Source organism: Panonychus citri, unplaced genomic scaffold (genome assembly GCF_014898815.1).
Source record: "Panonychus citri isolate SS breed McGregor unplaced genomic scaffold, ASM1489881v1 Contig00143, whole genome shotgun sequence".
Classification (NCBI taxonomy): Eukaryota; Metazoa; Arthropoda; class Arachnida; order Trombidiformes; family Tetranychidae; genus Panonychus; species Panonychus citri.
The window spans coordinates 264,380-290,000 of NW_026515548.1; the positions used below are offsets into that span (position 1 = coordinate 264,380).

The 25,621-nt window shown below is 32.9% G+C and overlaps 5 protein-coding genes and 1 long non-coding RNA gene across 6 annotated transcripts in view; 2 read left to right on the forward strand and 4 right to left on the reverse strand.

Annotated features, from left to right (window-relative positions):
- Positions 1 to 19: 19 nt before the first annotated feature.
- On the reverse strand, positions 20 to 6,507 carry LOC128396223 (inositol-pentakisphosphate 2-kinase-like). Its single transcript, XM_053356778.1, has 7 exons — positions 6,211 to 6,507; positions 6,050 to 6,091; positions 5,789 to 5,957; positions 5,204 to 5,430; positions 4,738 to 5,122; positions 3,093 to 3,204; positions 20 to 1,736 (listed from the first exon to the last, which is right to left on the reverse strand). The coding sequence occupies exons 1-7, from the start codon at positions 6,298 to 6,300 to the stop codon at positions 1,109 to 1,111; spliced, it is 1,653 nt and encodes a 550-aa protein (XP_053212753.1). The 5' UTR covers positions 6,301 to 6,507; the 3' UTR covers positions 20 to 1,108.
- Positions 6,508 to 7,609: 1,102 nt separating this feature from the next.
- Positions 7,610 to 10,821, forward strand: LOC128396201 (peroxisomal acyl-coenzyme A oxidase 3-like). The gene is made up of 2 exons (XM_053356749.1): positions 7,610 to 8,067; positions 8,148 to 10,821. Exon 2 carries the CDS (start codon positions 8,480 to 8,482, stop codon positions 10,613 to 10,615), a length of 2,136 nt encoding a protein of 711 aa, XP_053212724.1. The 5' UTR covers positions 7,610 to 8,067; positions 8,148 to 8,479; the 3' UTR covers positions 10,616 to 10,821.
- A 139-nt stretch (positions 10,822 to 10,960) lies between these two features.
- On the forward strand, positions 10,961 to 16,254 carry LOC128396198 (membrane-bound transcription factor site-1 protease-like). Its single transcript, XM_053356745.1, has 4 exons — positions 10,961 to 11,797; positions 11,884 to 12,349; positions 12,435 to 15,161; positions 15,264 to 16,254. The coding sequence occupies exons 2-4, from the start codon at positions 12,112 to 12,114 to the stop codon at positions 15,758 to 15,760; spliced, it is 3,462 nt and encodes a 1,153-aa protein (XP_053212720.1). The 5' UTR covers positions 10,961 to 11,797; positions 11,884 to 12,111; the 3' UTR covers positions 15,761 to 16,254.
- A 347-nt stretch (positions 16,255 to 16,601) lies between these two features.
- On the reverse strand, positions 16,602 to 18,399 carry LOC128396202 (uncharacterized). The gene is made up of 2 exons (XM_053356750.1): positions 18,225 to 18,399; positions 16,602 to 18,154 (listed from the first exon to the last, which is right to left on the reverse strand). The coding sequence occupies exons 1-2, from the start codon at positions 18,326 to 18,328 to the stop codon at positions 16,660 to 16,662; spliced, it is 1,599 nt and encodes a 532-aa protein (XP_053212725.1). The 5' UTR covers positions 18,329 to 18,399; the 3' UTR covers positions 16,602 to 16,659.
- A 3,339-nt stretch (positions 18,400 to 21,738) lies between these two features.
- On the reverse strand, positions 21,739 to 23,414 carry LOC128396203 (uncharacterized). Its single transcript, XM_053356751.1, has 2 exons — positions 22,912 to 23,414; positions 21,739 to 22,705 (listed from the first exon to the last, which is right to left on the reverse strand). Exons 1-2 carry the CDS (start codon positions 23,159 to 23,161, stop codon positions 22,083 to 22,085), a joined length of 873 nt encoding a protein of 290 aa, XP_053212726.1. The 5' UTR covers positions 23,162 to 23,414; the 3' UTR covers positions 21,739 to 22,082.
- A 1,879-nt stretch (positions 23,415 to 25,293) lies between these two features.
- Positions 25,294 to 25,621, reverse strand: part of LOC128396204 (uncharacterized) — a 1,394-nt gene continuing 1,066 nt past the window's right edge. The window contains exon 2 of the long non-coding RNA XR_008326782.1: positions 25,294 to 25,621. This exon is cut by the window's right edge and continues 329 nt beyond it. This is a non-coding gene — a long non-coding RNA (uncharacterized LOC128396204).

Consider the following 25,621-nt stretch of genomic DNA (forward strand, 5'->3'; position numbering starts at 1 on the left):
ATTAAATGAATTCAGTCAATTAAGTGAAATTTTCTATTTCGAGATTTTTTCAACAAAAGTTCTCATACAATTTCCTTATAAAAGGCTGATGATTAAATTGTGATTGTTGTCGTTGTTTCGTATTATCGATAACAAATTGGGTAATAATGATTTCGATTAAAAAATATGTTTCCATACAAAAAGATTGATTGTTTGCTGATTGTTACAATACAATTAACAATGGACATTGGGTTTGAGTCAGTTGGAAAGAAACAATTAGATAACAATTCATTTTGACAATGATGATTGGGAAACGTTTGATATTGAACAAAATCATTTGGTAATTATTAATATATTAACTACAATTAAATTGATCATCTAACTAATCAACAAAAGCACCAAGACAAAGAAAGCAAAATAGATGAGAAATTGATTTCCATTCACAATTTGATTCCGTCAATTAAACAAATTAACGTGATTATCTAAATTCAACCTCTAGGGTTAATTGAGTTTTACCTCACCGAATCATGATTACTATTATTACCAATATTAGCATGTCATTCAGTGATAATTGGAGAGATTTTGTTCAATAATTGAAGATAAACTCACATTCGTTGATTCATTGATTCATTAACTGAATTTTAGTCATGCAAATCATGATCATTCAATCAACAATCAATCTGGAAAATACCAGACGAAAGAGATAAACAATCATCTTAATTGTTATGGTGGTGATAATGGTAATCAAGTAAATTGTTTTTCTTTTAGTAAAAGGCTTCTGTTTTTGTATCAACAGAATCAATGAAAGTCTAACAATTTGTCATTTATTTTCGTTTTCTTGTTGAAATTTTTGCGATAATCATGATGATTAGTTAATTAAAATGTCATTTTCTGCCTTTTCTTCTTGGTAACAATCTTGATAACAGAAAAATCAAACAGCTAAAGTTGGTGAATAAAAAAAGTAACAATTAAAAAGTTGATGTGTAATCAATAGAAAGCTAAGCTTGAGTTGATTGAATTGAAGTGAATTTACTCAATTGTCTTAATTTCTCGCAATTAATCTTCATCACCAACTTCAACATATATTAATCTATTCATATATATTTTTTAAATAGAAAAGATTAAAGGATCATCTCTCTCGAAGATGATCTTTGAAGGCGTCGATTAACTTAAGATCTTTTTTGTAAATCTCTGTGATATTTCCCGTTCTCTTAAGATCAAGATCTGTAATCGCAATGCTGACGGCGTAATAAGTTCCTGTGGCATCATCTTTGATAATGTGACATTTCTGTGATTCCTTAATGAATCTTCCAGTCGATGTTTCTTGATCTTCAAGATTGGAAGATGTTGATGAGGATTTTGAAGACTTCGGAGATGAGGAAGGGGAAGATGAAATTGATGAAGAAGTGGAACTCGATGACAATGATGATGACGAAGACGAAGATTGTAAATATGATGTTGATGCTGTTGATGAAAAGGAAGATTGTGAAGATTCAGAAGAAGATGATATCAACAATGGTGATGGAAATGGTGGTCTTGATTTCAAGTCGCTCGAGTTTATCCTTTGCATGGAAATCATTATGGAACAATCTTTGGCGATCATGGAGATCAGATATTCCCAAATTTTACGAAATAAATATTCAGATTCAGTTTCGATTTCACTTTTATCCGGTGAACCCAAAGAGGGAGGGAAAAAATCGTCCACTTTTGCCATCGAGTCAGAATAGTTATCCAATAGTACAGCTGATTGAGGTGCTCTGTAATTGGGGAAATTTAAATTAATTACAATCAAAAATAGAATAATAAATCAACAATAAGTGATTGTGTCGATTGATAAAAACAATTACGTGACGGTTGGTGATCTCAGGGGAAATCACCGTTAAAACAAAGTCTAATTACAATCAGATAATTAAAAGATTCACAACCTTAAATTTAGTAATTGCAACAGTTAACAAGTTTAATCAAAGTACTAATATTTATCGTCATCAAATCAATCCAATGATTTTCTTGCAATTGAGTTACTTTGTTATTGACATTTTGAGGGTCGAACTGTTTATCAATCTTGATTAGATCAATTTTTGGACAAGGTTACCAACACTACAGGTTTACCTTGATCATTGTAATTGTATTAATACACACAGAGGAAAATTAAAAAAGTAATCACACCAAATTATGAATTAATACAATTTAAGGTAAAGGTGATTAATCATAATCGTCATTATGATAAATACCATTAACCGTCAATTGTTAGATTAATCAATCGTCATAATTGTATTTGATTAACAGAAAAAAAAACTTTAACTGTTCATTTGATGATTTACCATCTTGGCAATTTATTATTATTATTATTGCAACTACTTGATCATTATCAGAATGAGAATGGAAAACCTTGAGTAATTTTATCTAATGAAAGATTCAACATTAGTTAATCATAATTGATTAATTATTTGGAAAACAATGTTGACCAAAATTAATTGAGCAGATTAGTAAATTCTAGTTTAATCAGGATTAACATTGGCAGAAACATTTGCAATCAACAAATGCTGCTTCAAGTAAAACAGGTTAATCTCACCCCTCGGAAAACCATTCCAATGGTTGACCTCATCTTGGGATTATCCCAAGATGATGGAGGTGAAGATAAGCTCATCCTGAGGTTTCTAGAGGATTTAATTTATTGATGTTTTCCTAGTTTACTAATTAGGTTTAGCATTGAAACGATGAAAATGAATGAATCTGCCAAGAAAATGCTGCCAAAGAGTAACCCGAAGTTTTTTGTGAATCTCATGAATCTGAGTCAGGAGAACATCAAGATTTCGAGTAAATTGACAATTAAGATAATTTTAAATGGCGTTAATACAATTGTGAGTGTAAACGGAAACAAATGCAATCAAATGATTGAAAACTGAAAGACAAGCATTTCTTAGCTACGCAAAGATCATTATGATCATCACAATTTGTTAAATGAAAGCTGAAAAAGAAAACAAAAAATACCAATCATCATATTCTGAAAAAGTATCATGAAAGTTCATTAAGAACCGGTTACTTTTCATCACCAAAGTCGATATGCTCATAAATGAATAAGTGATAATGTCTCATTCAATTTGCAAACTTACGTTCGTTTCAAATGGTTGAGCATAGTTAAAGCGTTCAGGGAGCCAATAGTATCCAACTTCTGAAGCTTCAGTACAGTCTCTAAAACACATTTTCGTCGCAGTTTATGATTACCTAGAGAAAAAGAAGAGAAAAACAAATTAAAATTAATACCTAACACCATGAATTCAGTGTGAACACATGATACAAGTTTATGAAGCATTTTCTTCAATCTCATGTAACCAATAAGATGAGCTTTTCTATCAAATGTTTCATCTTAGTCACTCGTAACCATCAATTGGGATTATTAGATTATTGTGTTTGATTGTTGATTATATCAAGTAATTAGAATCATGTTACAATTTAGATAATCGAGTTTGATAATCAACATAACATTCAGAATTACAACTCATTAGGCTAATGCAATTAGTCAGTTGAATAATCATAACAACTGATCAATGACAGAAAATCAGATTCATCAAGTAATTGGAGTAGATTTTAATCACAATTAAAACTAAAATTGCAATAACTATTAACAAGAATAAGATTCAAGGATAGTTTTGTATTCATGTTAATTAGATGAAATTAAAACTCAATTAACGAGCCAGAACTTGAATCAAGGAAATATAAGAACAATAGATTGTCTACTAAACTGTAAATTAAAATTTGCGTCAAGGAAGAAAATTAGCAAATTAATCTCAGAACTTTAATTAATATTAATACATTCGAAAAAAACTAGACTTGATTACTAATAGAAAATTTGAATCGATGATTATTAATTGCAGAGTTAATTGTTCGGGTAAATGGAAAATAAGAACATGAAAATCGAAATGATTAACTAGTAATTGATTTAGATGGGTAACAATTGATTCAATTGAAAAGTTATTTAGAAAAAATTAACAAATTAATGGGAAACAAATGTTGATTAATTGTGACGATTAGAAATTCAGAAGAAGAAGGGAAATTACTCAAGTGTAGCAACGATTCGTCATGATTACCTGTTTATCAGGTGATTGTCAAATGGAAGCTAATTAGTAGGTCTAATTGAAAGGATTATCGAGAAACGATTCAACAAATTGAATTGAGTAATTTAAATAAAGTAAATTGTTAGTTAATTTCAGCGAATTTAAGTGAGTAAATAATGAAGCTGAAAACAAGAGTTTGACCTTCAAGATGAGGATTTAAGTGGCAATCGATTGAGGGAAGAGGAAGAGCGGGAAAGAGAAGTGGAAAATCTGAGCAAATAGAAGGCGAATTTTCAAGTTTCAATAGAGATTAACCTGATATTAGGAACATTTTATCCATCGATTAGCGAAATTTGAACAAAAAAACTCGAACTCGAGTTTTCTGAGGTCAATAGTTTGAAAGAGAATCAATTTTTCCGTGTACGAAGGCTACAAACTTTTTAACTTTCAGCTAATTTTTTCCGTCTAATCATTTTCACTTTTTTGATGACTTTTGTGACCTGAAATTTTCAAGTAAAAGGTAAAACTGTGATAGTTGATTTAATGTGATTTTTTTATCTTTCAGTTCGTTGCAACCTCAAGACTTACAGGTAACGTTTCAAGTCTCGCGTCTATTTCTCACTCTCTTATTCAGGTAGTTGGTGCGAATTCTCATATTATGTCATTTTCTATGGAAATACTGATCAATATATTGGACACTTACCTTGACAGGGAAGATCACAAGCAGCTGATTCATGGTAGGAACATAGATGAAGTTTATCATCAAGAATGTTAAGATCATCAAGACGAGTGGTAGATGAATTTTCAAAGGGTAATGTTAAAGCTTTGATTAAAAGAGATGATAAAAGTTTCTCAGATCTTTGATCTAAATCAGTTGTATCACTGCAAGTGAAACCGACCAACAGGGAGTCAAGATCAGTTAGATTACCATCATCCGAATAGATTAACTCAGAGTCTCGAAATATTCTGAAATTATTCTGAGGTGTTTGAAGTAGATTTTTAATGGCGTTCATCATACGAGAATGGCAACCAGAGAAGAGATCGAGAGGACAATAATGACTTTCCTCTTTCAAAGGCATAGTTTGAAGCTGAAATTGAAGAAACAAATAAGTAATTGATGACGATGGCTATGGATGAATATTCATAACAATTAACAACAGTCAACATACTTTGAATGCTTGCTTCAATGCGAATCGGCAAACTCTTGCTTCAATAGGTTTATCCTCTTCCAAATGATAAAGTAATGGTGGGAATCCTTGTTTCGGTTTGATTTCAACGCTTATCACAGGACCAGTTAAATCGGAGAGGAGATTCGGTTGGCTGGGAATACAACAATAATCATTTAACAGTAAGGCCCAAGATTCTTGATTTGGTATGACTTTGAATATACGGTAATCTGAAAGATGGAATCGGACAAGAGCGAGAGAGAGAGAGAGAGAGAAAGAGAGAGCATGTTATGGATGAAATATGAAACAGTTTCAACAGGAATAGGAGGAGAATCAGAGAAGGTAATTGATTGGAAAATTACAATTTTCTAACTGCAGAACATCAGAATTGTTTCTTCGACGATTTCGTTACCTTCTCTTTTCTCATCATCTTCATTTTTCCGGATTCATCTTACTGGTTTTTCTTCTCTATCATCATCTTTTCCGTTCTTTCTTAGAGTCTAAACATTTTTTCGTCTACAACAGATTGATAAGTTTACGTGATGGGTTGGGTTTGAAAACGAATAGAATTAGGATAAGTGAACGTACTTGGCCTTGATCTTTTACATAATTTGTTGATCAGCTCAATATCTTCCTGAGAAACGAGAACAAGTTTCGGCTCATCAAACATGGCTTCGTTTATCAAGTTCTTGAGAATCATCTTAGCAAACCATATGTGGTGTAACAGTTTAGCTTTCAAATGGGCTCGACACATAATCTAAATCATTAACCAGAAATGAAAGGTAATTAATCAAGATAGAACATTGAATTAACAAATTGACTAAATCGCTCAAGGAATTTGACATTTACCTGATCAAATGGATACTTAGGGAAACGTAACACTTTACCAGTCTGAGGACATTGATAGAAAGTAAATCATATAGAGTAATTAACAAGATACATATTATTTGGACTAAATTACAAGTCAATCAATTGAATTGTAAGTCAATCAATCAATAGAGTAAACATACATTTTTAAGAGCGATGACAAGAGTTACATTGCCCTCACCACGATAGGCAATTGTTTCCTCATCCAGTTCAATGGCTTCGGGATGTTTCATGATGGGTGAAAAAAGATTTTGATTGTAATGATGATGGTGATACTTTAATCAATGGAAATGATATTCTATCAACCTCAATCTTTTCTTTTAATTGTTTGGATTTTATTGAACAGCTCATGACAAGGTCACAATTATCAAGATAATTATACACATTTAGACTCGATTAAAGTTAAACAAACAACCGTTTAAATGACAAATGCTACAAAAAGAAAAACATAATTGGCTAAACTCAAGGAAAAGAACGTGAAAATAGTGGTATGTCTAATTTCACGAAAATTTTTCTCTCTTTTCAAACAGAATTAAATATTAACAATTAACATTAATTAATTAATTAATTCGTTGGTTTGCATACTTATCATTCAAATAGATCTTATCAACGATGGTAGTTAATTGTTGGGTTTAAATTAAAATGGTTGAAAATTATCTTCGTTGAATTTGAATCAAATGTCACTTTTTAAAAAGAAACCAAATCAACTAATTGAGTTGATTGTTTGATTAATCTGGCATGTTTATTTGAAGCTAATTAGTGAATGAATAACATTTATTAATTAATTTCAAGCTGTTTTTATTAATACAAACAATTAATTGAGAAAACATTTGATTGGATTTTGAGTCTTTTTTTTGATACAATGAAACTTGAACGTGGTTTCAGTTTTTTCATTATCATTCATGATCATTTTTAATCATCAACACTGAGGTCACCTGAAAATTTAATAATAATAATAATCTTTCTGATGATAATACAACCTTTTTGATTAGGAAATAATGAGAAATTAAAAAAGGCCAAGTTTAAGGAAAATATAATCAACGAATTGATATTTTCAGCATTGATCAACTATACGATTTGACCCTTAAAAAGTTAAACCAATCAAACTAATTGAAAGTAGAAAAACAGTTCAATTAATTAACCTGTTGGTTGTATTCAGATACCTAATAAAGCATCAGACTAAAAGACTTGTTTTCAATTACAAGTTAATTGTTCACTTTAATTGTGAACAAAATCTTAATAATCCTCAAACTATTGAAAGCACTTTAAATTTTGGTGGAAAAGGTGGAGAACAACCTCAAATACTGTCCACAGATCAATCAGATCGGAGGTTTGGCCACTTTTTAATTCTGTTCTATTCATAAATCAATCAGTTCATTCACGACAATCAACTAAATGACAAGTTCGAGAAGGCAAATCAATAGATTTCTTTTTTGTCACATTATCTGAACTCTCGGGATCTCGAAGCCCAACAGAGGGCGTTGAGTTCGAGAAAACAAACAATCGTTTTTGTGAATTTCAATTGATTAGATTGTGATCGATGATCATTAGAATCACTAAATGAAAGTAGTCAAATATATTATTTGATTATTTGATTAGTTGATTTATCGGATTCGCACTAGTTAAACTTGGTTTATTCGTTCAGCATCATGATGACTGGAACGTTCGCTGTTGAGGGAGCTGATGATGAGAAAAGAGTGAGAGTTAATCTCTCATTTGGTGTATTGTTGTTTTTCTAATTTTCTTCTAATTCTTTAAATGTAATTTTTGTTTTCTTTTCTATTTAACGAACTTGTTTAGACATTAATGTCCTTGTGTCTCTCTTTTCTTTCTCTCCCTCGTCACCAATCTCCCTCACATTCTCCCTTCTATTCTCACTTACCTGTTCTCTCTTAAACTCGGTGTTTTTCACTCTTCATTTCATCGCAATATCTTCAGCTGTCTAAATCTTCAAACATCATTTTCTTTGCTCTTTCTACTCTTATATTTACATTCTCGAGGTAAAATTTGCTTCCAGTGAAGAGAAATTTAATTGTAATTGTTCATCTGTGCTAATTTGATCTTTTTCTCTTATCTCCAGGAGATTTGTTTATATTTGGATCAACCTCTCTCTCTCTCTCTCTCTGGATTAACAAAGGAAATCCAGTGTATTTTGTGCCTTATTCTGTCAAAAATTCTGTTCCTTTTATCGTGTGTTCTTCCTTTCTGGTGATTTCGAAGTGACTTTATTAACTTTGGTTCTAAAATATTGAGTTGATAAAAGTGAATTCGAGGAAGAGCATAAGAGTTTTGAAGACCTAGTCGGACTAACGATTATATTGAGATTACGGTGTTTGATTTTTTGATTAGTTTATTGAATTGCTTTGAATTTAACTCAAGTTTCTTTTAATTGTTTAACAAGTTCAACAGAAAATGACAAACTCATCTGAAATTGTTATCGGAAATCCAAGTTTGAGTGAAGCTCTAGAGGACTGGCCTCCTGGTCCCTTGGATTTATACCGAAAAAAAGCTTCATTTTGTTGGAAGAAAATGAGGATCCTTATGGAGGGTGAAGACATCATTCGATTCAAGGCTAAAGTTTGGTCAACTTTAGGCAAAGATCCTCTTTTCAAACGAACACCATGGGAAGAATTGTCCAGAGATGAGGAAAGACGATTAACCTTGATGAGAATGAAACGTTTAATCGAATACGATTTTCTCACCGAAGAGGAATTTATTCGTAACCCAATGTTGGCACCGATCGCAGGTCAAACAATTGGACAATATTCACTTTCTTTGTGTGTGAAAAAGTTTCTCGCTTATGAATATTTCATTGGAAATGCTCGAACTGCCGGTTCCAAACGCCAGAATAAATTCATGGCCGATGTCAAGGCTTTCAAAGCTTTAGGTGCCATAAGTTTAACTGAAATGGCTCATGGCAGTAACACCAAGGCGATGAGGACAACAGCGACCTTTGACCCAAAGACACAAGAACTTGTCTTACATACACCAGACATGGAAGCAGTCAAGGTTTGGTCCGGTGTTTTGGGACAAACAGCCACTCATGCCGTCGTCTTTGCTCAATTGATTACTCCTGATGGTGTTTGCCATGGACTTCACTCATTTTTAGTTCCTGTTCGAGATCCAGAAACTTTATTACCCTTCTCAGGAATAACTATTGGTGATATGGGGCCAAAAGTGGGACTAAATGGTATTGATAATGGTTTCATGAAATTTGATCATTACCGAATCGGTAAAGACGCTTTGATGAATCGTAGTGCGGATATTACTCCCGAAGGTGTTTATGTGAATACAGTTAAAGATAAATCTAAACGAGTCGGTGTTACTCTTGGTATATTGTCTTTGGGTCGAGTAGCAATTATCCTTCAAGCGTTTACCAATTTACAAACATCAATTGTTATTTCAGTTCGTTACTCAGCTGCAAGACGTCAATTTGGATCTGCCGGGGATTCTCAAGAGTGGCCTGTCCTCGAATATCAATCGCAGCAATGGCGACTAATACCTTATATCGCGGCTGCTTATGTAATTCAGAATTTCCACCACGTCTTTTTCAAAGAGTATATCAACTTTTTTATATCTATGGCTTATGGCGGATCAACTACTGATCAAACCGAAGTTGGCTCAGAAATTCATTCGCTTTCGTCTGTGGGTAAAGCGATGGTCGGTTGGATGGCTCGTGATGCCATACAAGAATCACGAGAAGCTTGTGGAGGTCATGGTTATTTAAAGGCTTCTCGTTTCGGCGAACTAAGAAATGACAACGACGCAAACAACACTTACGAAGGCGATAATAACGTTCTTCTTCAACAAACGTCTAATTGGTTGATTAAACTGTATCGTGAGAAGTGTGATGAAGGTAAACCAATGAAATCGCCTCTCGGTTCAATCAATTACATAGATTCCATAGAGACAATCTTATCAAGCTCAATGAGGCCCGATGTTGCGACTAACATTGATTCCCTTATCCACTCATATCAATTTCTAGTCTGCTGGTTATTGAAACAATCTTCAGAAAAGCTCACTCGTGAATTGGACAAGGCTGGAGGCGACGTTTTCATCGCTAAAAGCTCATCACAAGTATACTATCTTCGATCTTTAGCAATTGCCTACTTCGAATGTGATATAATCTCAAGGTTCCATAATTTCTACTCTGAAGATCCCATAGAACCTGAATTAAGATCAGTTTTGGCTCGATTAAATCTTCTTTTTGGCCTTTGGACATTTGAGAAACACTTAGCCACCCTTTATGAAGCTGGACATATCCAAGCGAATTTAGATTATCCTGTTACCTTGATTCGCGACAACATTTTAGCCCTTTGTAGCTCATTGAAAGATGATTCTGTTTCCTTGGTCGATGCTTTAGCTCCACCAGATTTCATCTTGAACTCTTCTCTCGGTTATTCTGATGGTAAAATATATGAACACATTTGGGAAGCGCTGATTGAAAATAAAGACGCTCTCAAAAGGCCTGATTGGTACACGGAATTCACTGATAATAAACCAACTCCTCGCCAAGCTCATTCTAATAATGTCCGAGCTAAATTGTGATCTAATGATAAATCTTCCACTCATCCATTCCAGATAACACAAATTGCTTTTTTTAAATCATTTGCGCATCTTTGGCAAAAGTTAACTTAATCACAACGATTGATTTGACTTGTTTATTTCTCTTCACTCATATTCTGTTAATTGTTTCACGATTATCATGAACTATTATCATCTCTTGATTTCGTAATTAAATAATTTAATCTCCTCGTCATGTTGATCATTTTTTACTTCAATTGAATTTTCAATTGGTTTTCTCTCATTTTCCGGTAAGGCTCAAGGGTAAATTAAATCATTTTCCTAAAAAGCCGCGAATCGTAAGCCGAAAAAAAGTCAGCTGAAAGTAGAAAAGTTGAGCTTACAGACAAATCTTGAGCCTTACCTTTTCTTTTCCTCTTCAATGTGTTTATCTCTCTCTGCCAGAGAGTCTCTGGTAATTTTTTTAATTGTTTACTTCACTCATTAATTGTCTACAATCTATTTTAATTTGTTAATTCTATTCTTGGTAATGTTTCAAATGTAAATCATTAAATTTGTGTTTTGCGTTTGTGTCGAAAAGCAAAAAACATCCAAAGGAGAATAGAATTTTTTTTCTTTTATTGGTTTGGTTAAGTGTAGCTTATAAGGCGCCACATACAATTGAGACTACTAAAAGGGTATCTCGGATAACATTTTTTTTCTTCTCTTTTTGGTTTCCATGCGAATATTTGGCTTGTGATTTTTTCTTCTCTCCTATTTTTCTCTCTTTACAACAATTGAACTTTAATGTGAATTTACATTATATTATCATCTCTCAGTGAATTTATTATAACAGCTCGAGGTTCACATTATCCTGTTAATCCTGTTAATTTAATTTTCTACACTGGTAATTGTAGATATTTTCCTTGGATCATTTCTCTCAAATAATTGAATTCATCCGATTAATGATTTAAGCTGAGAAAAAAATCAGCTGAAAATTGAAAATATCGAGCTGACGGGCATCTTGAGTCTTACCACCAATACAATAGTATTGAAGAAACACTAGTTTACATCTGTTGCTTTTCAGGGTTAGAATTCATCTTATTTGTTAAATTCTGTGATGATGTTTGATTAGAAAGAGGAAAACAATGAAGAAAAGAAAGACAATTAATCTAATGGTGAACATGAAGCTTAATTGGCCTAACAACTTTAATCTCTCTACCTAAGGTATGATTTTAGAAAATCTCTTTGTATTTATCTGCCAAATTATCAATATTTTTCTCTAAATCAGTGATTTAATTTTCTATTTACAGACTTGTGATCATTATGTTGGCTTGATCTTTGTGAACCAAAACTCATCATTCTTTGGGTGTGGGCTACTCACAATCTTTAACCATTTCCACTTACAAAATCTCTTGTTCCCCGTTTCAAATCAAAAAGGATCTTCCAGTCAATCAAAATTTTAGATTAATTTATCATCATCATCACCACCGTAATCATCATCATTACCTTTAATCACTTGACTGAAACAATTTCCAGTTATGATTAGAGAAAGATTCAAATTCTCTGTCAACAAGAAGATAATTGCCAGAAAGAAATTACAATCGTTTAATTTAGATTGTTTTTTGCAATATTTTTTTATATTTATGGTATTCTATTTATCTATCAGTCAGCTTATTCTAGCCAATCAAGAAAGTGAAACAATTGAAGATACAAATTTTAAATGTAAATCAAAGGAAAGGATTACTGTTGATTATAGTTCCCATGCTGTTAAAAATGGTAACGATTTTTTTGTTTGATTCTCATTCTCAATTTGATTCCATACTCATTCTGATAATTTGTTGTTTTCCCCTTTCATTTTCAGAATACATTGTAACATTTAATCATCTTTATAAATCATCTGCTCGTAAGCGTTTCATATCATCGGCTCTCTCATCTTGTATCGATTTTCTTAACTCATGGACCATCATTCCTCGAACCAATCCTGCCAGTCTACATCCCAGTGATTTTGATGTTGTTCATCTTTCATCTCATAATTTATCCTCCATCATTACCGCCTTAAAAAGACATCCCAACATCAAGAATGTTACCCCTCAGCGACTTATTATCCGTAGTCTTAAAGTGATCAATGAATCAGCTGAGGAAGAAGATGATAGTGATTTAAAGGATCGTACCTCGTGGTTCTCATCACGGACATTTAAATCAAGACAATCATTATCTTGGCTTAATGGTTGGAGTTTTGATTATAATTCAGGTTCAACTAATACTCGTCGGCATCTACTTCGAGCTATTCCTCGACAAATAACCGCCACATTAAGAGCTGATCAACTTTGGGCCATGGGAATTACTGGTACCGGTGTAAAAGTGGCCGTTTTTGATACGGGATTACCAAAAAATCATCCACATTTTAAGAAAGTTAAAGAGCGAACCAATTGGACAAACGAGAAAACTTTCGACGATGGTTTAGGCCATGGGACCTTCGTCGCTGGTGTGATAGCCAGTGGTAAAGAGTGTCTTGGATTCGCACCCGATGCCGAATTACATATTTATCGGGTTTTTACCAATAACCAGGTTTCCTACACTTCTTGGTTTTTAGATGCTTTTAATTACGCCATTTTGAAAAAGATTAATGTTCTCAATCTTAGTATTGGTGGACCCGATTTTATGGATCATCCTTTTGTTGATAAAGTTTGGGAATTAACTGCAAACAATATTATCATGATTTCAGCAATTGGTAATGATGGACCTCTTTATGGTACACTTAATAATCCTGCAGATCAAATGGATGTTATCGGTGTTGGTGGGATTAATTTCGATGATCAAATTGCTCGTTTCTCATCTCGAGGTATGACAACTTGGGAATTACCTGCAGGCAATGGTAGAGTTAAACCAGATATTGTCACCTATGGATCAGCTGTTCGAGGGTCAAGTATAAAGGGAGGTTGTCGCACACTCTCTGGTACATCAGTAGCATCTCCGGTTGTCGCCGGTGCTGTAACCTTACTCATGTCCGGTGTACTTCACATGGGTAATCTGATTAATCCAGCGAGCATGAAACAAGCCTTAATGGCCTCAGCTCGTCGTCTCAATGGTATTTCAATACTTGAACAAGGAGCCGGTAAACTTGATCTGATTCGCGGCTTTGAAATTTTACGCTCTTATAAACCTCAGGCAACTTTATCTCCAAGTTATCTTGATCTCACCGAATGTCCATACATGTGGCCTTATTGTACTCAGCCCATTTATTTCGGCGCAATGCCAGTGGTCATAAATGTAACCGTTCTCAATGGAATGGGGGTGACAGGGACATTCGCCGGTAAACCCCAATGGCACTCATATACTCCTCAAAATGGTCAATACTTGGACATTGCGATAACTCACTCTGACATTTTATGGCCTTGGTCAGGTTGGATGGCGGTTTACATTTCAGTCACACCGGAAGCCGCTAATTGGGAAGGGATTGCTCAAGGTCATATAAGCATCTCCATTGAATCACCAGCATCGGGAGAAGATCCCGATTATAAGACTCAAAGATCTGAAATTAAGCTTCCCTTGAAAGTGAAAATTATACCGACCCCTCCTCGATCAAAGCGTATCCTTTGGGATCAATATCACAATTTACGTTACCCGCCGGGATATTTTCCTCGTGATAATCTTCACATGAAAAAAGATCCATTAGACTGGAATGGTGATCATATTCACACCAATTTCAAAGATATGTATGAACACATGAGAAATTCTGGTTATTATATTGAAGTTCTTGGTTCTCCATTCACTTGTTTCGATGCACGGGAATATGGTACATTATTAATTGTTGACCCTGAAGAAGAATATTTTCCAGAAGAAATAACTAAATTAAAAAACGATTATGATACAAGTGGATTATCAATAATCGTATTTGCCGATTGGTATAATATCTCTGTTATGAAGAAGGTTAAATTTTACGATGAAAACACTCGCCAATGGTGGATACCCGATACCGGGGGTGCCAATATCCCAGCTCTTAATGATTTACTTTCTCCATGGGGAATTGCATTTGGTGATCAAGTTTTCGAGGGTGAATTTAAATTGGGAAGTAATCACGATATGTTTTATGCATCGGGCACATCGATTATTAAATTTCCCGAAGAATCAGCTGGTTCAAGTGTTTTGGTTCGTCGTGACCTAAACGATCAAGGTAAAGAGATGCTCAAAAGTGTAACTATTAAACAAAAAGATATCCCAATTCTGGGTCTTTTCCAAGCCAAAGAATCTAATTTAGTTGATAATGATCAATATACCAAGGGACGAATCGCTGTTTATGGTGATTCCAATTGTTTAGATACAGCTCACCTTCAGAGAGACTGTTTTTGGATGCTTGAAGCTCTCTTGCAATTTACCACCACGGGTAACATTCCAACTGTATTTCTCTCATCATCCCCTACCTCCTCTGGTTCATCCGCTGCTTCATCTTCATCATCCTCATCATCCACCGGTCAACAAGGGAAAAAATCATCCGAATCATCAAAAACAATAGATCCTCCGAAACTCCCCTCAAGAATGGAGGGCAGCCATTTGTATAGATACTCTAAAGTCTTAGAACATCATCTAGGTAACTTATCTCTCTCTCTCTCTCTCTCTCTCTCTCTCTCTCTCTCTCTCTCTCTTGTCATCAATCATCTAATTATCTTAATTGTTTCCACTCTTTTTCCAGGTAATATCCAAACGCGACCTTTACCTTCATGTCCAAGTCATAAATGGGAAACACCGATCCCTCTGAATGAATCTCTACCAACTAATTTGTATAAAGCACAGAAACTACTTTCTATCAGCAATATTGACATGGGAATTCCCGCTTTACCTGCTCTTTCATCTTATCCCAATGGAAGACTAGATGATGATCAACAAGATGTTAATAATCGTTGGGATTCACTTATAGCATCAGAATCTTCAGCTTCAATGGCTCTTACTATAAATGATTTACAAGCAAGAAGAAAATTTTTCTCACTTGATTGGACAACATTTACTTTGGCAATTGTAATCTTACTTTGTTTATACATGATTAACAAGAAATTAATCAAATACCGATGGATAGGCTCCAGGGGAGTAAATAATAAAACTGGACAATCAGTGAACAAGAGACGTCGCCGCAGTACCGCAGTTAAACGTTGGTTGTTACAAAAGTTACCAAGTAAACTTTCAAGTGTATAAACAACAAGACTGAAATCTAATTTAAAATATTTATTATATGCTGATTAAGTAAACTCTCAATTTGGCTTCCTAATCAAAACGATAATTTAAGTTGATTACTACAACAACAAGATTGAATCGACTATTTATATACGACAAACTCAATTTTCACGGCTGTATAAAACTACATTTGTACAATTTAATATTTATTTGGTCTTACAATTAACATAACAGCTAAAAGCTTACATCAGTTTCGATAGAATCATGATAAACAATTAGAGCCCCCGAACTTGAATTGTCAAGTTTGAAAGTAAATGATTAATTTAACTTCATCGCAACTGATTTGGATTATGAATCTAACTTTACAATAATCATCTTAAATCACTCAACTCTCAACACTCTGACTCTTGCTCAATTTAAGCTCGAGGAATTAATTGTTACAGACATTGATTGCCAAACTATCTAAATATTGGAGAGCCGATGAAAAGCAATTAAACTTATTTTTTGACTCATCATTGGAATTGTGCGAATTCACCTTTTTTAATTGTCGCCATTTTGTAAGAAACTTAAATGTATATGATACATTGTAATAGAAAGACATTAATTGTTAGTCTCTTATCAAGTTTATCAGATAATCTATTTTTATACAATTTATCACATTTAAACAATTGAAATACGTTCAACAAGATTTAATTGATTCCAATAATAATGAGGCTAATGCTTTTCGAATCTGATTGACTTTCGTTTGTTATCTATCGACCGTCACAGGCGTCGCCCGATTGACAAAATGACCTTTTAACCTGCGAATTGTTAGACTGTTTCTTGCAATTAGTTTGAATCATAACAATGACGGAGAAATGGATCATATCTGAGTTAAAGTTTAATTGGCAAATAGTAAAGAAATAGCGACTTTGTGGTCATTAAACTATTCGAGAGCTCCAGAGAGAGATGGTTGTTCCTTTTGGTAGATTATTAAAATTGGGTTCACTCAGGTCGGGTTTTTCTTCTGGTTCAATTGTCGATTGAGTGGATTCTTTATATTCCGATTGAGTTGAACTTTTCACAGTAGTGACCTCAATTTCTGGTTCGACTTTGACTGTGGTTACAGGCTCAAAAGTACTAATTGGCTTGGGTGTAGTTGTCGATGTTACTTTCGGTTTTTTACTTGTCATCACTGGTTTGGGTGTGGTACTTGGGGATTTGTGTTCATTTCTATTCTGTTGCCAATCCTTGTCGAAGTCGAAATCTAAAGCCGATTCAAAATCTTCAACAACTCGCTTCAATTGATCCCAAGCATTCCATCCATATCTGTAGCCATAACCAAATTCCCAGAACGATCTCCAACTAGGCCAAGTCGATCCATCGGTACTAGAAGGTTTCCAGTCCGCTCGTTGATTCCTGTAGTTGTCTCTTCTGTGATGATCTCTATTATTATCCCCTCGATAACCACCATGCCGATGTTCATGACCTGAGCCCCATCGATTTGCATCTCTAGATGAGCCATGCCCATAATTACCAAAGTGAATGTTTGTTGACTTTTTACCGATTTTAGCGTTTACCCAATTTTCTATCGATTCAATTTCATTCGAAACTGATGGGCTATTAATTAGAGATTTACTTGATTTGGCCTTCGTCATGTCACTGATCATAGATTTTCTTGATTTTGAGCCATTAAGAGACAGGAAATTATCAACAAGCTCTTCAGCTTCATTTTCCCAAGTTGCTTCAATTTTACCAGAAATGGTTCGTCCAGATAAACTGACCAGTCCATTGGAGTTCACAACAGCTAAAACTTTTCCACTGGATTTAAGTCCACCGAATAGATCACCTTCATCGGCTTGAATTGTTTCACGAATCAATGATTCATAAGTAATAACATACATTGAACCTTCTCGTGAATCTAACAGCGATAGTAATTTACCTTCATCAGTTAATAGTGATGATGTTGGTTCCCAATTTGAGCCCAATGAAGTAACATTAACTTCAGCAGCGAGATAAATTGTCTTGTTTAAAGTTAAATTGTGTGAATCAGTTGCTCCTCCTAAACTAATTGTGATCGACCCATCAAGTGAAGTTGAATCAAAGGAATCTTGTTTGAGACAATTAACCACAAAATCGCCTACTGATGATTTACTTGAAGATGATTTAGTTGTTGTTGATTGATCCAAGGCAATATTAGTCGTTCCCAAAGTATCGGAGGTCAAAAATATCTTCAACGGAACTGAACCTGAGCGATCAACTGATGCAACCAAAGCTGATAATCCACCAGGTAATTGGTCGAGGTCAAGATCAGAATTCACAGATGACCCATGGGCAAAGATGAGCGCTTCCTCTTCAAGTCCAGTGAAAACAGCGTTGGACAAAAGGTCTTGAAGGTTCCTTTCACTTAATTTGGTTCCATAGAGTAAATCGGCTCTGGAAAATATTGGAAAATTAAGTTAATCATGTAAATAATTTTTAGAACAAAATTGAATCAATAACTTACCTGTTCTTTATGTAATCAACGATTTCTTTCTGACCAATGGTAGTAAAATCAATTGCTGTCAACCCATTGATCAGTAGACAAACAATTAACAGAAATAGTTTCATTTCTGGTTACGGTTAAAACTTTTATGTATTAATTGGATTAAATTTATGTCGCAAATATTAAATTGTTGAGAATTGACATTACTTTTTATACCTTCATGATGATTAAATTTCCCAAGATAAAATCTCCATGTCTTTGTTTCAATTGTTATAACTAATTAAGTTTCATTTAGGTTTAATTCTTAACTGATTAACAACATTATCTTTCATGTGATTTAATCATTTCGGTTTAATTTCTTTTGTACAATTCTAATCAAATCGTTGGTTTTACCCTTTCACGGAAACAAGTTGATTGTTCTTGAATAATTATCACTGATTTTATTGATTCTTCTCTATTGTTGCTTTACAATTTTTATCTAATTGTGACTTATGATGAATTTGAAAGAATTGATTGTTTTATATTGATAGTCGAAAGCCAATCAGTTTAATTAAAGAATCAGAACAGAGTTAAGATATCGATCGATACAAATTTTATCTCTCACGAGATAATGTTATTAATAGTTTGAAGGTCAACTGAACAGTTCATGAAATTCACAAAATGAAACAAATCGTTTTCTTACTTATAATTTAGCTAATTAAGTCCATTCGAAATTTGAATATTGAAGATAATGAAAATCGGTAAATAGATAATTTTTATTGGAATTGAATCTTTGGTGATCAAAACTATCGCCATAATTACCGATAAAATTTTGCGCTACTTATTAATAACCTGCAAAGCCTTTGATTGTCATATTCGAGTGTCAAAGTCGATTTGACTGGTTGAGTGAAATTTGTACTTAATTTTAATTGTAACTGTTAATTTCTTTGAAAATGTGAGATGTTATCTTGAGGAGAAGGAGAAAGTTTTTGTAACAATTGTTTCATTTTATGTTTTTATTAATTGTCGGTAACGAGTAATTAGTAGATTTGTATTTTATTGTATTTCCATGTGAAGATATTGTTAAGTTGATTTACAATAGGAAGTTCAATAGCGTTTGTGGTTGCGTTTGTTATCAATTTGATTCTAGTTGATTGTGAACAAAAAACTAATTAAATTATCAAATGTTTCTCATATTTGGTAATGTTTGTTATCTGGTAATCAATTGTAAAGATGATGATGTTTATCCTTCGGCTTTTTGTTGGTCTGACAATTAATTGTAATCAAAGCTTGAAGTGAATCGAGGTTAACATAATCAACTAGATAATATCGATAGAGTGAGTGAGAGAGAGGGGGATAGAAAGAGAGAAAATGATCCAAATTGAGAATTTGAATTTGAAAAAAGCATAAACATCACTCGAAAAGAGGAAAATTTGAGCGAAAAAGTTAATCCGTCAACATGATAATTGTGATCATAGATCATGATCATGAAATAAATGCTAATAGAAGTTGTTTCATCCTTGGTGCCTTTGATTGATTCTCAATATCTCGACACTTCAACACTTCCGTTAAGATATCAAAGGAAAGAAAGAAGATATTAGATGGATTAGATGGATTAGAGATTAAGAATAAAATTCCACTTGATGAACTTGTTAAACCCGTGAAGTTTTATCGATATTGGATCGTTGTTACTACTGAAGTTTGGATATTTGGAGATTTGGATTGATGAAAAAAATAGAAAAAAATAGAAAAGAGAAAAGAAAACAATTAAGAAAAAGAAGCATATTGATGATCAAATTAGTAGAAAATGATTAATTACCATTACAAATGAATTGATTGTTCTAAGCACTTCCTGGTCCTAATGGTTTGTTTTGTTTCGGATAACACATCCTGAGACCTACGGCCAAGAAAAAGGCCCCGATTATCATGACGACCATGAAGGCGGACATGACCAGAATCAAGGAGAGCTCAGAGTTTTTGTAATCCATTTTGAAGATGAAGGTGAAGTTAATCGGATCCTTGGATCGAATTGGAAATGAGGTGAAAGGTTAAAGGCGATTGAAGGAAAAAGCACAAAATCACCAAGAAATCAACAGAATGTGATTTAGGAATTGAAGGTAAAGGCAGCGAAGGAGAAATTAAATGATGAAAAGAACGAGCACAAGAAATGATGAGCTTGGAGAAGATTATTAAAGAAATGGAGACAGTGAGAGAGAGAGAGAGAGAGTAGACGAAAATGAAAAAGAATACAAAATAAAAGAAAGAGAGAATAAAATTACTTTCGATTATTTGTCGAAAGTGAACATTGCGCAATTAGAAAGAGAATTACTTGTGTTCAGTTTACTGTCGACAAAAGTCTTACTTTTTTTCTCTCTCTCTCTCTCAGTATTTTCTATCAGTTTCTTCAGTCATTATTCTCTCTCTCTCTCTCTCTCTCTCTCTCTCTCTCTCTCTCTCTCTTCTCTCTCATTCTCTTCCTCTCACGTTCTCTTCCAGTGTCCATCATTTCTCTTCTCTGTCTGTAACTCTTTCTGTCTCTGTCTTCATTCATTTTCTCTCATCATTCAGTCCATTTTTCCTCATTAATATTCTTCATTAAATCGAACTAATAAAAAAGCAAATCAATCGAGTTAATCAATTAATAAAAAACTAACAAGAAAAACAATTGATGCATCGATTGTTTCGGTTCTTTCAGTTTTCTGTCGATTCTCTTTTTCCTGATTATTTCTTTCTGGTTGTTACCAGAAAGTTACAAGAGATATTCGTTTGTAAGCGATGAAAATGATCCATTCGAATGAGAAAATGATGTTTAACCAGTTTCCTTTCTTTCTCTCTTTTTCTCTTTCTGTTTGGATACATTTGAGAAAAGATGAGTATTCATGTTCCACCAGCAAAGGCGCGATTCTTGAGATAATTTCAAGAAGTAAATGATAATCTTATCGATAAATAGAAATAAAGTTTTTCTCTGTTAATTGAGTTTCCTTTTGAAAAAGAAAAGAAAATTTTTTTTGTTATTTAATTTCTACTTCCTTTCGGTTTCTTATTTCCTATTCCTCAATTTCCATCCTGTTTATCGTATCTGTTAATTTAATTCTTTTTCCATGTGACTTCTTCATTCCTCTGGAATCATTTTTATCTCTATTCATCTCTTCAGACATCAGACTATGGAAATTCGCGTCACTCAGAGCTTTTTTGCTTCCGGTTCTGGGCCAGAACTTCAGGTTGGGTGTGGTACTTGGGCTTCTTCATTTCTGATATTTTCTTTTTTCACCTTTTCGTTTTCGTCAATCTCTTGTACTGTTTCTCAATTTTTCGTCTTCTCTTTTCTAAGCTACAGTGAAACGTCAGATTAGTATACAAACTGTCAGAATAATGGATTATCTATTATACAATCGAATTTTAATTGTAAATATCACAGCTCAGATGATTATTTTCGATTTTAGGTTCATTAGTAATGGACCTTCTGATCAGCTCAGATCTTTACGATGAGTTGATAACATAATTATTCAGAAAATTCAAGAAATTATCGTGTAGAAACAGAAGATTATTCATTTAGATGAACCAATTTTATTACTTGAATGAAAATCAATTGATTGGAAAACTACTCAAAGATTTTAAAGTCAATCAACTCGAATGAGAAGAGATTAAAAGTTTTTGTCGTTTGAGTCCCATTGAGAATTAATTTATTGATAATTTAATAGAATTGATTGTTCGAGTTGATATTGATATTAGATCATTACAAGTCATAGAGCTTAGATTCACCTTCTTGACATTAATACTTTAATAACGAGAAATTGCTATAGAAACTCGTAAATGACTTGATCATCCGAAGATTTTAGGTGTAAATTATGAATAAAAAATCTCAATTTTAAGGAAAAGAAATATGAATGAACAGAAATATCAAAGTCTAATTGTTGATGTAAATGGTTTCATTGAGGCGATAAAAGTTGGTCCATCAGAGACAAGAATGAAAAAAGATCCTCTGTCGATAATCATTGTGTCGTTGAATGTTAATTTACGTTGATTGTCATCATCGATTGTTAGTTTTGCATGAGAACCAAGATGCCAAATGAACAGTTCAGTATCGACGGAGATAACAATATGTTTACCTGGACCATAAAATCCAATCCTCGACTCGACTGATTGAGGATAAAGGAAAGAAAATCCTTCACAAATTGATAAGTAATTAAACTTAAACCAATCGAGTAAATAAATGGGCGATTGTAGTTTAATTGTCCGATCATCTGGATGAGGTGTCAATGAATTATCGTAAAATTGAGTTGGACGACCAGTCGCACATTCAATGGACGATTTGAATGATTCAATGATCGGCTTGAGATCGGTGTCCAAATTAACCAAATGAAACCATTTCTCGAATAAAACTTGATTACAATTAGAATCGATGTAATAACGAAGACAATCTAGTTCATGATCTAATCGCTTTCGCTCAATCACCATTCCAAGGGTATCGGCAAATCGTTGAGGACTATGAGGTATCCGACTTGGTAGTACAAAAATTTCACCTAATTGTTGATTAATTGATAGATAAATGAGAAAACAATTTAATCTCTTTTCTTGATTGTTGTCTCTTCCTTACAATTGTATTCAAAATTCATTTATTTGTGACAAGATGATAAGTATTTTATTAGTTCTGATAAATCACGAAAAAAACAATAAATATGCTTGAAGACAATTATTGTTGGTAATTAACTTAACTCTACTAACTTACCTTCTCTAATTGTTAAAGCCTTCGAGTGTCCTTGCTCGATAATGTTCAGTATCATGTCACCTTTAAGCATTATGAATATTTCTTCACCATTTTCAACGTGATAATCATTTCGTTGATTAGGTCCACCAACAAGGAAGATCTTTAATTGTCCATTGAAAACTAATTTATTGCAAATTGGTGGTTTAAGGTAAACACCATTTTCCTCAACCCATTGATCAATATTGATCACTTTTGATTGAAAATCTTTCATTTTAAATTGTCACAAATTGTTAAACGATCACTATTGGAGACATGAGGTTCAACTATTATCTTTTCAATCAATTTAATTCACATTAACTACAAGGGATACCAAAGGCACTACCAGTTGAATGCTCAATATAATTTTACAATTAAAAGCTGATTTGATTAAGAGCGAGAATCCAAAAGCAACTGACTATCAAATTGGTTTTAGATGTAAACTAATCAAAATCTTGATTTAGACTAAAAAAGTTGTCAATGATTAATTATTTACTAATTACTTGGGTAAAAAAATAACATTAAAAGTCCTTGTCAATGTCTTATCATATAACCAGATAATTAGATTTGATTAGTGTTAATCTATTTGACTTGAGATCATAACAATTAGAGAGATTCAATTAAGGTTATTCATTTGATTCGTTTACGAATTTAACTTTTCAATGGTTTGATTGTCATTAAGATTTTAATTAATTGCCTATTTCACTTCACAATTAGTTCATTCAGTTTCAAACTAAATTTTGTACAACTAAAATTAACCAGAAGCATTTATTCAAATATTTAATCAAAAGTATTCTAATTAATTGAATACTAATTATTGAACATTACTCGACATTTAATTAATTTTAATATTTAATAAATTGCGATTGATTATATTAAAACGAGTTGAGCATCGACTTGATAACAATTAATAAAAAGTGATAATTCATTAATTGCGGATTTATTTTTAACTCTGTTAAATTAAGCCAATTGTGTTATCAATCAAATCCACTTGTTGATTAGTTTATTTAGTATGACAATTAAGAATACGAATCTTTATTAAAATAAATATGAAAAGTTAAGCCAAACTGATTAGAGTCGCAATCAATTGTTGTAATTACAACTTGATAATTAACGATCGAAAGTTATCACTCAACCAATACAATCAACTTGAAGAAAAATTTTAATTTTAATTGGTCAGAAATTCTCGCTGAATGATTAAAAGTTTGCCAAAGATCAACAGTCCCAAAGAGTAATAGCTTATTACTCTTTGAACAGTCCTCCCAATCAGTTAATTGAGTAAATAATTGTGATTAAACATTTAAATTACATGATGATTTTAGATAATTATAATCAAGAAACATTTTTCTAATCAATTTAATGATAATTTTCTAATCAAATTTATGGATGAAAACGTGTAAAGAAAATGATCAATGTCAACGATTGTTAAGAACTTGATTAGTTAATGATTATTTTGCTGGTCGTTACTAATTGTTGTGGTGTTGCAATTTAGAGTCGGAACACAAAGCAGAAGTTTACAATTAACTCAATTGACTTTAATCAAAAAGATACTGATTGTGGTTTGGTTGCAATGATTAATTGAATTGATTGCGAAAAGCAATTCATTTTGATTGAAAACAAGGTCGCAGATTCGCAAATATAATTAGACAGGAAATTAAATTAGTTCACTAATTGTCAACTGGTTGTGAATTCACACAGAAATATCGATTGTTAGATCAACTTGACCTCTCAAGTTTTACAATGTTATTAACCATTGACTATTTTTCAAAAATTTGGGAGTAAATTGATGAAACCAAAATAGATTAATAGTTTTTATCTTCATCTCTTACAAGATTTAATTACAAGAAAAACTCAATTGTGTAGTAATTGTTAATACATAGATTTTTGAGTAATAATAGTTATTGAATCTGTTTGGTTGTCTGATTTGGAAGCAATCTGATCACCGTAAGACTGATTATGACAATAATGATATTAGAGAGGATGATAAAAGATCTAAATTGATATTTAAAGAAATCAACGGAAAATCAGGCTCATGAGACAATCGATAATCCGAAAGTTCGAGGGCGTAAATTTAATTGTGTTCATCACGTAGCTGAACTAAAATTAACTCAATTTCTTAGCACAAAAAAACCTCTGAACAGAAACAATGTCTGCATATGAGTTCTATATGAATAATATTCACCTCACTTATTTATTAATATCAAATGAGAAGGAATTTGATTAACCACTGAAATGACAATTACACTTCGACCAGAAAAGTCTAGTGAATGTCGAGTAAAAAGAAAGTGCTGTTATCTAGTGGACAAGAGAACTAACGGTTTTTTTTGTGACAATTGTTTTTTCTTTTCAATAATTGTGTTCGAGTAATTAGTAATAGATTTGTATTTTATTGTATTTCCATGTGAAGATATTGTTAAGTTGATTTACAATAGGAAGTTCAATAGCGTTTGTGGTTGCGTTTGTTATCAATTTGATTCTAGTTGATTGTGAACAAAAAACTAATTAAATTATCAAATGTTTCTCATATTTGGTAATGTTTGTTATCTGGTAATCAATTGTAAAGATGATGATGTTTATCCTTCGGCTTTTTGTTGGTCTGACAATTAATTGTAATCAAAGCTTGAAGTGAATCGAGGTTAACATAATCAACTAGATAATATCGATAGAGTGAGTGAGAGAGAGGGGGATAGAAAGA